Raw genomic sequence first — 13616 nt, 5'->3', positions numbered from 1 at the left:
TTTGGGGGGGGGGGGGGGAGGGGACTAAACCCTCCCCCATTCCTCCCACTTTAAGACCCCTTCCACGCTACACCCATGACCCCCCATGTGCCGACATGAGGTCAAGCTCCAAAGATCACAGAGAGAAGCCAGACGAGAGGGAGAGAGAGCGAGGAAGAGAGAAAGGGAGAGAAACAGAGACCTAAAATCCTCCTTCCCTCCCAAAAAGCAGGCCAAAACCCTCAAGCCTCCCCACCAGCTCCAGACCCCCTCCTTTAGCCCAGTTGTGTGTAGAGGAGGCAGTGAGCACTCTTGCAGAAACATCAGCCCAGGGAAATTCAAATGAGGAAGGAACGGTGAGAGAGACACAGAAAGAGGGAGAGAGAGAGAACACAATAGTGAGAAAATAGGATAAAAGAATGAGATGGGAGAGAGTTAGGTAGGAAGGGGGGGGGGGGGGGGGGGGGGGGGCTGGAGAGGTTGCTGAGGCTGCAGGTTAAGATAATGTGTAGATCTGAAGAGATTTGCAGGGAACATTTTTATTCATTTTTTGATTACTCCCATCTCTCCCAACCTCCCCTGTTGTCTCTCCGTTTGTTTGTTTTTGGCATTAGCGTTACGACTGCTGGTATGCGCGCGTGTATGTACACATGCATGCTGATTAGAAGTGGAATATTTTATAATCACAAATATTCCCACATATCAACACACAATGCACACAGACACACTTAAAGATGCATCGCGGAAGCGAGCGACTGGGCAGACGCTGCCAGGAATGCTGAGGGCTTACAGATTCACAGAGCGCTCACAGAGCGGCCCATCGCTCCTCATCAATGCAGGTAGGCCGTGTGTTCTGACTGATCTGGACCGAACTACAGACACCCGCCACGTACGTTCTCCGCACATGCGAGTGCAAAACCTCCCCTCCCAAAAAATAAGCATCACAAAAGTCTGAACAAAGACGCACCTTCGTTGCTGTCGGTCCCTCCATCCAGGTTGAGCGAGATGCTCTGGTCTTCGTCCTGCTTCCCTCGACCCAGGATCATCCAGTTCTCCAGATGATCCGAATCTGACGAGTCCGAAGAGTCAGACATGGACTCCTCCGAGTCGGACGCTGAGGTGCTGGAGTCGACAGTCACCGGTGCACTCCTTTTCTTGCTTCCCTAGATGACAACCATATTGTAGATATTAATATAAAGCATTCACATGCAACATTATGCATGCTTTACTGAACCGATCAACCCAATTAATCCGTGGGAAATAATTTAGGCCTTTGCTAAACATCATCACAAAATTCCGCCAGAGGTAAACTTTTGGGCAGCGCGCCGCCGCAGCAGCAAGTCATTTACTAGCATTGCTACATGCTTCACTGACTGCTGCGGCACAACAGCAAACAATCAGCTGGCGGAAACTGGCCACTGGACAGCAGCTTGACAAAACAGCAAACAGTCCTGTGAATTCAGTAAAGGAAACGAGAGGGGAAACATCGGGTCAACACAGCATGAGGGCACAATCCTGTCAATTTATCAAACACAGGTCCTGCATCAGCTTCTATCCACCAGCTTTACAGCCGCTCCTTTGACCACGAAATATATCCGCTCACTACCTGATCAGGCAGGTCACACTGAAGTGTGGACGCACATATGCAGACACAGCTGAGTTGAGTTCTGTTCTGGCGCATTCCGTATTTTGCGTTTACACAGGTTGTTTTTAACTTTTAAAGATCTAAAAGTGTGACAAATTCACAAAAAATAGAATAAATATCTATAGAATAGAAATATATATAGAATTCGGAATGGGTAAATACTTTTTCATGGCAAATGTATGTAGCAGTGTAGTACATGTATAAGATATCTTTTACAGGATTCTCAAAAGTCAGCTGGAAACGGCATTTTAAACCAACCCATGGAGCTAATGTTAGCTTGTTAGCTAGCTACAGACAAAATTAGCTTTGCGTAAATTGTCATTATCAACGGCAAGATCAACAGCTGGCTGAGCTCAAATCAGGAATTGCTTTCAGAGATTCTGAGTGGTAGACTAGATCTGCCACCGATGTTAGAGGGCAACAGACACATGTTTTGCTTTCATTTGTCCTGATGAAGTAAATGTTGATTGCACAATGCAATGGCTAAAGAATAATGACACAATCATCGTTTAGAGTGGTTCCCTATGGGCCCCGCTTTCACTGTGCAATTCTGTCAGCCTCTGGGTCGCAAACTCCTGGGTTTCTAGGTCAAATTGTGATTCTTAGGGTTGTTTCTTGCTTTGGACAGTAGCCAGGCTGCTAGCGATAGCAATGTTGCTAAATGTCTTTCTTCTACACAAGCAAACACACACACACACAGCATCTCACTCTTAGCTCTGTACCTGTTGGGCCGGGGTGGAAGTCTGCAGCCGGCGTAAGCTTCGGCCCTTTAAGTTGCAGACGCCTTCATCATCATCATCAGTGTCATCCTCGGAGATGGAGATGACGTCTGGGCTGGAGTCGATCACGATGACCTCCTCAATAAATGATGAAGACGACCTCTGACTTTTAGGGTCCCCCGTCTTCTGGTTATCGAGTTTCTCTCGCTTCTTCTTCTCCTTTTTCTGCAGGTATTGCAGTAATTTGCTCAAATCGGGTGACGGAGGCCTACTTTCTTCAGTATGTTCCCGTTCTCCGTCCACATCTACAGTCTTCTCGGGCCCCTCGGGCTGCAGGCTGTCCTGGCCCTCCGCCGTCTCTCCCCTGTCCTCCTGCTCCTCCAGCGCCCTGGCATTAGAGGAGTAGTGGAGCTGGCTGTAGAGGTGGAACTCTAGCTCGCTGTTGGCCTCCGACCCATCAGAGTCCCCTTCATCATCTTGATAGAGATCGTCCTCCAACTCCTTCCGATCCTGGTACGCACAGTACATCGCCCCAAAGTATACTCGGGCCCCACGCGCACATGCGCACACCTTACTAATGCTCACACCCACCTGGCGAGAAGGAGATGAAGCGGCCTGCAGGGATTAAAAAAAAAAAAAAAACACAGTTATTGTAGGCCTCGCAAGTCATCACAACAGCAATCTAAAGTAACATAACAATGATTGCACAAATGCAATGTGCAATAATATTGTCTACAGCCGTTTTTGCACAGGACTAGTATTACCGGGAGACCTCATGTGATGTAGGACCCCCCCCCCCCAACGAATGCGTTTCGTCCAACGCATTCGGACGGAGTGAGGAAAGCCTGTATTTGACTTGAATTTACTGTCATACCTCAGATATTATGTCAAGACTTCACGTAACATCCGCTTGTATTTAAAATATTATACTATATAATACTTATATCTAATAATATAAATATTATGATTATGACTATGAGTACTCCCAAAGATCTCTTACTCCGGTGCACCTATGAATCAGTTTCCATGTCGTTTAGCGAGATGAGCCGCCTGAATTTGCACCAAAGATGCTGTTAAAGCTTAAAGCTTCTATAATTCTTCACCGGGAATGTTGCAAAATTAAAAAGAGTAAGATTACAGACAGCTCCCCAGGTAAAACTAGTCCCGTGCGAATAGTTCAATACTGTATTAAATATTAAAACTGCGCTTAGGAATAAAAAAAATAAAGTCTTTTGAATATATAGTTTACTTTTAAATCATTCAAACCTAATATTATTGTCAAGTCAACCATTACCCAAAGTATAAATCATTCAAGGCCGCAACTAATTATCATTCTTTATAATAATTAAAATACTACTGTTTGCTTTCATTGTTTCGCTTTAAAATCGGTGTATTGTTAATTTATATTCGCCACTCTCTGAATGCATTTGACAACTATCTGGCTGATGGCCAATTCACCAATACCAATTCAGGATAACCAACGGGTACATTATTACCAAAATTGCTTGTTAATCTTTTCCTGTGTAAACTATCCATCCCACGCAAACAAAGTGATATAAATGATTATCTACAGCACTGAGGAATAAGTGAACACAGGCCGGCGTCAATCACAGGGAGGCCACAGACTTTGGTCTTGTTCTGAAATCCATTGGGACTGGTTAACAAAGCTGAGAGAGAGCATGGATCAGCTGCACTCTGAGATTTCTTTTTAACCGTTTCATCACAGCTTTGGTGGTAAGAAACAGTTTGGATCCAGGTTTATTACCTGTGATGCGATGCTGTCAACAACAAACACTTTAACGACACACTTTCAATGTTTTAATGAAAATATCTTCTTTGTACACTCTTTAAAACACACACTGTGTTGCTAATTTTCCCCAATCTCTGTCTCCCTAACGCTCTCTCTCTCTCTCACACACACACACACACACAGTACAGAAAGGGGCACCGGCCCATTGCTCTGTCCAGTCCTGCGTGTCTGTGCCATGATGGCTGGAGATGATTGGCTCCCGGACTGCACACACCGCAGAAACGCCACGCTACGCGGTCACAAGCCGGCCGCCGGGGATTAAAGGGACAGAAAGAAGAAGGGTCTTACCGGCTGGTGAGGGAGAGCGACAGTTTTGAAGTTTGTCGCACAGAGACCTGGAGCCGACAAATGACCGACTGTGTCTTACAGTGGCGGAACATAAAGCCCCAGCACAGCCGTGGTCCCCGGGCACAGGTGTGTTCACTTATTCTGCCTTATTAAAGCTCAGCACAGGACTGTGAGGGGTACATACGGACTGTATACTGACATCTTACTGACTCTTCCGGTAGCTTTGTTGCATCTGTTAAGGTGGAACAACTCCCACCTTCACCAGAGAAAATCAGAGCACCAAACTATTGGCCAACAAAGCGCATCTGCTTGGTCAAAGTTGAACTTTCGCATTGAACACAGTGCGACATATGCTTCAATCTGTCTGTCGTTAAGGTTTTAATAGAAGTGACCGGGAGATGGAGCGAATATTTGTGGGATAGATATGTAATGGGACAGTGCCTTTGGAAAAGTCAAAGTGTCAGCTGTGAAATCACATTCACATCATAACTCTGGCCGGCATCAACCTCAGCAGATGTCCAATCAAGCAGAATAACCACAACCACCGACCTAATGCATGTGTGAAGGACCTTGAAGTACAATTCTGAGGTACTTTACTGGAGTATTTTCATTGCATGCTACTTAATACTTCTATTTCACAATATTTCAGAGGGAGAATTTGTACTTTTTTACTTTGTAGATTAAGATTTTACACAGAAAACGTATCATCATCTTTGAAAATACGCTGTACTGTAATAGATTTAACTACCCAAAAGTAGACATAGCAGCGGAAATGAGTTCTAGCTCAACCAACAGCATCAATAATGCTATAAAACAATATAATGAGGGGTATTCGGCTTAATTTTACTTTTGATAATGAAAGCACATATTGCTGTCAGTACTAAGTAAAATTGAAAGTATTTTATTTGAATAATATCTAAGCATCCCCGGTGTTTAGTCAGTGAAGTTTGTAACGATTTTAGGAGGTGTAACGTGAAAATGTAATATATAAATTCACTGATTTGATGGTGTTGGTTGCCATGGTGTTTTGGGGAACACACACACACGTTGTAAAGTGACAGAATGAGTCTTGAGCACACAGCTAAGGACTAATAACACTACAATGACAGCAGAAATCTGGCGTAGCTTTATAAATAACTACGCACTTTAACTGTGCAAACGTTAGCATGGTGTTAGCCCCGGCTAGCTCTATGCTAACGAGCTAGCATATGACTGAGGCACACGTTAGCCCGGTAAGAAGCAACTGCTGAGTGACTAGCTAACGTTTAACTGTACCCAAAAACACAAAGGCCTCCAAAAAACTGTCGCTAAGATGGGGCTATTTCTAGTTACTTCCACGTGTCGACAGTTAACCTTAGCATGTGTCCCCCCTGTCCGTCCACGTGTTTTTATGCAGCAGAGCAGCCGGGTAGGATGTAAACAAAGAAGCATTTCAGTCTCAAACACGCATGAAAACAAATGCATGGAAATAAAGTCCTCCTATTGAAAGGCACCACTATACATGTTTCATATTTAATGTCAGTAACCACGAGCTCACCTTTATCCAACAATACGGAGAGGTTACAAGAATCGGAGGCGCTCTTCCAGAGGGTGACGGACAAACAACTTCCGGGTTTGTCAGGGGGAAATATGTTGGCCGACCGTAACGTTTCACTCCGTACTGCTGGAGACTACATTGACCAATGGTGGCAACCACAGAGCGTCAGTAAGAAACGAACAACTAGGATATATTGTCAGGTTAGAGTTTGAATTGTTGGACCGGAGAAATTCTTCTATGTTTGAGGAAATCCAAGCACCAACGTTTGAAAATGTGTCCTGATTTTAGAAATACTGAGGACACGAGTTAAAGGACCCACTGAAAAGCATAAACCTCATCCCAGCAGAGGCACAAGAAACAGTTTGAATATGATTTTAACACTTTTTAAGGATTTATTTTTTTTGTTCCTTGGCCTAGAAATTGTAAAATTGTTGTTGTAATCTTTGATGTTATTTCAGTTATGTCAGTCTGTTGTACAAACGTGTTTCTATCTGTCTAGTCTGAGTGGTATGAAGAGCTAATAAGAAGTTAATAAAAACAAAAGACTTATGGGGACCATAAAAAAACGTATATGTTGTTAGTAATACTTAAATCAAACCCCCAAACATTAAGCCAATCTTTTTAATAACGCATTACATTCCAGGGTCATACCGGGACTGACAGTGTTTCTATGCACTACTTGTACATCTGGTTTTATCCCCTATCCAGATTGTGATGCTATAACAATATACTATATAGGAGCATATCGTTTTGCTGTGATGTGGAGTTATTCTAAATGTATAGGATTAACAGTTTCATTATAAAAATATTTTCCCATAAAATGACCAAAATCTGTGAAGATAAGAAATTCATTTGGGCCTGTTTGTTTAGACCAGAGGATGAGGAGGTCACAATCCCTCATGGCATCATCAGGTAATCTGATATTCTGTCATGCAAATTTATTACAATCTACATTTTTGTCACTGTAGTATCACATTTCCTGTCAGCTCTATTTACTGCTACCATCTAATAAAAGGCCCCAAACACACTTGCAAAATACAAAAACAGGGGATCTGAATGGTTGAACTCTACTGTTCTGTTATGCAAAATATTACGATTGCACATGTTCTATGTGCTCAGAGAATACCCTGAAACTACATTATTGTGAAACTTGAATTATAAAATGTCATTATTTAAGTTGACGTGGATTTTGTAGACTGGACTGCTTTACTTCAGAGCCATCGTATCTCATTCTGCAGACAAAAGATCCGGCAGGGCCCTACACTGTGTTTCACTACATAGACTATTGTCATTCTGATGGATGTAAGGGCGTTTTTACCTTCCCTCAATGAGGCACAAATATTAGCTATGAAATGTCAGAATGTGGGCACGTGCGTGCACGCATGTTTGAGCGACTATGGACCTGCAGGCCTGTGCCATTATTACATGTTGATGGGAATGTAAATCTATATGTAAATGTAATTCAACAGACTGGCTATCGCCATCAGTCATATTTATAACGCGCAGAATGCTGCAGAATTATGCCATCCTGGCTCTCGTGAACATTAACATCCATCTTTTCCCTCCCTTCCGTATCGTGAGAGTAATTGTGAACTATGTATATCCAACTATAGGCATCGGCGGCATCGTAGCGGCAGGCGAATGGCGTATGTGATAGGGAATCAGAGGGTGAATGCCATCTGATTTCAAGGGGTTCTCCATGCGTGTCAACACAGGAAAAGGCCATCACAGAGTTGGATTGTTTCCCTCCGAAAAGGTTAGGCTGCACCTCATGTCTCAGCACTATCACCTCTTGTATACATCTGACACACACACACACACACACACACACACACACACACACACACACACACACACACACACACTTAATATCCTGCATCTGTTTTGTTTTTGGGAAGCGCATATGGGGGCCCTCTGCCTCCTCTGCTCCCCATATCTTGCTAAATTGGATGCAGGTTTTGGGATGCCTCACTGCCTTGGTGAAATTGTGATGCGGCTGCCTGATTTTCGGTTCCATGCATTCAACGGTATTTACTATTATTATTTTAAAAGAAAGGTAGAGGATGCCTGACTGAATGGAGGCATCTGGTTCAGCGGTTCATCTCCGAGCGTCCAGACCACTGGCTTGTTGAAGATGGATGGAGTGTCCTGGACTAGGGGGTTTAAAGTCCCCCTGATTTACCAATCAAGCATTCCAGGAGGGACGGTTCTGCCTGGCCAATGATCTTTATTGAGGAGAAGGAGTTAAAAGAAGCATGTCATTGCTATCGTTTGATGGCGTCTGTATCCTGCTCTCTTTTGGAGCCAGACGCCGCGGCCAACGCTTCTTCGACCGAGCGCTTGATCAAAAACGGGATTTACGTCTGCTGCTCCCGTGTATTGGCAATATTCTGCAAAGTGATGGTCATTTGTGTACAAACGTACTTGTCTGAAGACCGAAACTGTGTCCTGAACGCTGCTATTGCTTCGGTTTAGTCCTTTTGATGAAGCATGCAAAAAGGATTTTGGAGAAGCTGTGCTGAAAATGCAGCACAATGCATTGTTTTCTTTGGTGAATTCTGAGGTGCATCTTTAGAAATGACCAAACCCCAGTACAGTTGTTTGGGAAATAGGTACAGTTGAAACAATTAGACGACTCATCTATTAGTTGAGCAACAGAAAATTTGTATTTTCTGGTTTTCTTTGTCCTCTTTGATAGTACACTAAATGTTTTAGGCTTTTGGATGGTTGGTCCAACAAAAAAACAAAAACATTTTAAGACACCATGGGCTTTGGGAATATGTAATGTGCATTTTTATTATCATTATTGTGCTATTTGGAGCAAACAATTGATTCATTGAGAAACTAGTCAGTAGATTGATCAAAAACCAAAATAATAAGTCAGTTGCAGCCCAAGAAATCATGTACAAAGCGACGGACAGGCATGTGGAGCGTCTGCTCACATTGCAGACTCCAACCGTAACTGGTTGCATCAGCTTGTTTCAGTTCTGAAAAAAGAAAATCGTCTTCCTCTTCTTCCGTTGGCGCAGGCTTCCTTGTTACTATATGTATGTAAATACAACCAGCCTGCCTGTATCAAAGCAGCCAGGCAGGAGGAATTCCCTCAAAAAAAAAAATACAAAAAAAAAAAGACTCGCCCTGGATCAGCGCTTCTGAACAAAAATGGCTCCCATGCATCACCCATATGGGGCCCTCTGTGCCGGAGTCATTCACACCCACCACATGTACAGCATTCTCTTCCACCGCAGCACACACACACTCTGTCGTATCACTACAGTGAGAGTTTGATCCTTTCAGTTGCATTAGCATCTGCGTTTTATTTTTTTAAATTAATTAATAAATACCACGGCATCAAATAGCCCTGCAGGATATGAAACCGGTGGCGTATTAGAGAGATTCAGTAGATTCTGGAGTTAATATGCCAAGTAGAGCATGGTGCTAATCAGTGGCAGAACATGCAGGAAGTGATAGAACACAGCTGGAAGGGATTGATGGCTTGTCACAACTTCTGTAACAGAATATTTCTTTGGTTTCTCAGTAATTTTCAAATATTGAAATGTTATCGGGCCTTCTCTTTAAAGCCTTGTTCAGTCACGCCACTGGTATGTGACATCGCTTGGCCCCTACAGTCGACACCAGGAGCTTTGACACTGCAACGATGGATAAGCAGTAGGATGTTAATGAGTTTTTTATTCATCTATTTTTAAATATATCTACTTTATTAGGTAGTATACTCTACAGAGCTGACAGGGAATTACTTTGCAAATACATTGTTGGAAATCAACAACAAAAATCATGTTTTTTTTCTGACATTTTTTTAATGTAGCTTTTTTTTTCTTGGGACGTAATGTGTACAATTCAGGCCTTTTAAAAATGCTTCACATGAGCGGTGGGATGTATAGTGCAAAAATCTATTTAGAAACTCTTTTTGGATAAAATAATCAGATACGTGTGGTTATTTTGACGAATCCACCAAAGTCAACACCAAAGTGCGTCATCACATGGATGCAAAAATCATATAAAAATCCAATATTTCTGTTGAACAATCCTGCTCATTGGTTTACAACACTACGGCTTGACAGTTGAACAGTTGATATTGCCTTATGGTGTACAGTATATCATCATATTGCCCAACTTCAAACTAAACACTTTGAGAGGAAAAATCACTCTTTGCTTGAGCTGCTCCCAACTGGTGTCCACACTGAGGCCGCGTCCACCTGTGACGAGGGGCCACGAGTAGACAGCGCCTCATTTTAAGGGGCCCAAAGACAGTGGGGAACCATCGTAGTAAAAGCACAATAGAAAAAAAAACAGGATGCCGTGTGTACTTTTGTGGTCAGTAGATTTTAGACTGCTGTTTAAAACATCTCTTGTTATTGGCCTCTGCTGGCAGTGTCTGACAGTCCCACTTTTTCAAAATCGAATTAATTGCCAGTACAGGTGAGATACCCCGCCACACACACACACACACACACACACACTCCAGGAAAACACTTTTTTTGTGGAGCTCTGTGCTCAACAGTCGGTGCTTTCAGCAGGAAAAGACTAGAACAAGAGAACAAGCCTGACGACACCTTTTCAGACCGGACCAAGTGACTTGTGTCTATGGGGATTACATTTGTGAACAGAAGCTGTACATACACACACACACACACACACACACATTTCCACACACACATCGCCACACGATGCCACCATTCTCTCTCTCTCTCTCTCTCTCTCTCAGCCATGAGTATAAAAAACACATTGACAGGAGCCTTGTCCCCTCTTGTCCAATCGTCACGCTGAAATGTTTACCTTTTACATACAAATGGCCCCGGTGTCATGTTGTGTCACATAATGTTTCATGGACAAATAATGCGTCCCATTTCTCAATCCGCCCTGCGGCCCTTAAGCCCCCTCCCAGCCTCTGTAGTCACAGGAACACCCGGGTGCCGGTGACTGTGAGAGCAGGAGCCTTGTGTCACCTCAGTGAAGTGCCACTCTGAATTAAATCCCAGGGATATAGAGGTAAGCTCAATCAGCACTGTGGCCCTGGTACATGCACACACACACACACGCATACACACATACACACACACACAAGTTGCCAGCAAAGTGTATTAGTGCAGGTTTTTCTGTTTTAGTATACTGAAATATGAGCCAAAGTGTTAGGAACATTAAAATGTGGAGTTGGGTAAATAGGTTAGGAAGTGAAGGTTTACTCCCAAATGTACAAAGTGCTTCACAATAAAAGCATTTATAGCACAGAATGTGAAGGAGACCCGATGGCGATGAACGCAAGAACCTCAAAAACAGAATTATCCAGAGATAAATGACAATAAAAAAGCAAAATCAAAGGAGTGGGATTATTGGTGAGTCTTGTGAGATTTGAAAATTAAATATTGGTGGGTAAATTGTTTCAATGTTCCAATTTGGCAATAGCAAATGGTACTCCCTTTTAAGCCAGCTGATTTATATAAATGAGATATAATGAATTAATATCCAAAACCAAGCTTTTCCTTCGAAAAGTGCTACCAAATATATAAATGGGGTTGGCGTTGAAGTAAAATCGTATAATTAACATTTACAAATAGATGAGAATAGACACTCTATCAGTTAAAATAAGTATATGAGCAGTAGAGCACAACAGATTTGTAGTACTTCTACTTTTACCTGGGTGTCCAGATTTTCTGCTAGCACAATTCAGAGGTAAATATTGAACTTTTTACTCATTTATCTGAAAGTTATAGTTCCTTTTGCACAAATTGTTTTGCATACAAAACATATGATGAGTTTGTAACTAAAAAAAACATCTTAATGCACCGGTAACAATAATACAACAATATATTGTCTATAATAATAGAATATATTTAATGCAACACAACATGATGAAAAGGGGCAATTGTACAAGAAGAACTTTTATTTTTTTTATAATTTAACAGTGTGCAGATGATACTTAAAGTAAGATTTTTGAAGGCATGACTTTTACTTGTAAGTGTTTATCTACACGTACTTTTGCTTAAAAGAAGGCTCTGAATATTTCTTCAATAGCTCATAAAAAACAAACAGATGTAATTATTCATTAACACACTGAAACCATTGTCTCTCTTCTACACCACAGTGAAGTCAGGCCTTTTCAACTGTCTCTCCTTGCAGTTTTACACCGTGATGTAAACGGTGTGGTGGAGGCCACAAAAGTCCCAGAGACACTGAGCCCCCCCCCCCCCCCCCCCCCCCCCGCCAGTGTTTACGTGTTTACTTATTGTTCTAATCGTCCCTTCAGTTCTCGCCTGTCTCGCGCTTTAATGCGATTCTTTCCGGTTCCGCTCGGTCAGAGCGCGGGTCACCGATCCAACCCCCCCCCCCCCTCCCCCCAGCTCATATTCATTACATTAATTAGCACGGGGCTGAAAAACAAACAAGTGATGATAAATATCTAAACTATGGCGAATTCTTTGAGGGAGAGAATGAGAAGGCAAAGTGTGGAGCGACACCTCCCCGGGGCTGCGGGAGAAACGATTGAAGACATAAAGTAACATAGAATATTATAATTATTATAAAGACATCGATATAGGGGTCAAGTATTTAATACACTCTACCAATTACCTGTCAAAAGTAATGTATAAATTAATGTTTTGTTCGATACACTTACAAAATTCATACAATGTGACATCTTTTTTTAAATATAACATTATTAATGACATTATTTTAAATGGTAATAATAATTAAATTATTAGTATAAAAATAATGACAACAATGATAATATTAATAATAGAGTAATATCAATTTTACATAATTAAAATAAAAATGTTATATTTCTAAATTTGGGGCTGCTAATAACTTATATTATTCACATTGATATCACTAATTATCAGGTAAAGTGCAATTAAAATAGGCTTTTATTAATTGTTTGTCTCTTTAATTGTCTCAACTTTATAATAAAAACATATTTATTTTGAATGTCTTCCTCTTCCTGTCCTTCATTATAGCTTGGCAACACATCAGCAAAATTCGAACTTGCAGACCATAATGATAGTTTCTTCTAATAGCTCAATAGCAAATCATTGTATACCGTCTCTCCTGCGAGTTTGCGCGTTTATGAAACGCCGCCATGGCCACGCAATACAGGTTGAACTTTTAGGCCTGTAATTTATTTATTTATTATTTTAAAAAAAATAAGGATGAGACAAGATTGCCGATGATTCAAGATCTGTTCCAAGAGAGCGAGAGTTAGTTGGGGCTGCAGCTTTAACTCTAAAAATGGCCACATACCAATATAACTTCAGCAATCAACAGGAGGTTATAATAGGCTAATAAATATGGCTGTTTGCTAGATTACAGCCATATCATACAGTTTGATTCAAACCCCCTCCCATCGGCTGCATCCCCTCCTGCTGTAAGTTGTAGCATCCCTTCCAACAGTCGAAAGGCTAATAGATTTAGGTGGCTGTTTCTCCGCCTGAAGGTCAGAGCTCGAGCTCCTTTTTTCGTTTCCCCCTCCGCCGCCGCCACCACCACCACGTGGAAACATCGGTATTTATGTTTTGGATGTTACGGGCGCGAGCCGGAGGTCAGGGTCGCGGGTGTTGCGGCGCGAGGCGACAAGCGGAGCAAAATGGTTCGCTGTCTCGCGCTTTTGTTCCGCACTCAATTGTC

At 42.2% G+C, this 13616-nt stretch overlaps 1 protein-coding gene across 1 annotated transcript in view; it reads right to left on the bottom strand.

Annotated features, from left to right (window-relative positions):
- The window catches only part of zcchc7 (zinc finger, CCHC domain containing 7), a 48213-nt gene extending 42124 nt beyond the window's left edge, over positions 1-6089 (bottom strand). The window contains exons 1-3 of the mRNA XM_076090972.1: positions 5979-6089; positions 2347-2958; positions 947-1142 (exon numbers count right to left, since the gene is read on the bottom strand). Of these exons, the coding sequence (XP_075947087.1) occupies positions 947-1142; positions 2347-2871 (721 nt within the window). The 5' untranslated portion in view covers positions 2872-2958; positions 5979-6089. The remainder of the gene's footprint in view (positions 1-946; positions 1143-2346; positions 2959-5978) is intronic.
- Between the last annotated feature and the right edge of the window lie 7527 nt (positions 6090-13616).

This window comes from Anarhichas minor, unplaced genomic scaffold (assembly GCF_050575085.1).
Source record: "Anarhichas minor isolate MPS153535 unplaced genomic scaffold, ASM5057508v1 ptg000014l, whole genome shotgun sequence".
Lineage (NCBI taxonomy): Eukaryota > Metazoa > Chordata > Actinopteri > Perciformes > Anarhichadidae > Anarhichas > Anarhichas minor.
Note: the sequence above shows the minus strand (reverse complement) of the source record. Positions and strands in the feature narration are given on the sequence as shown.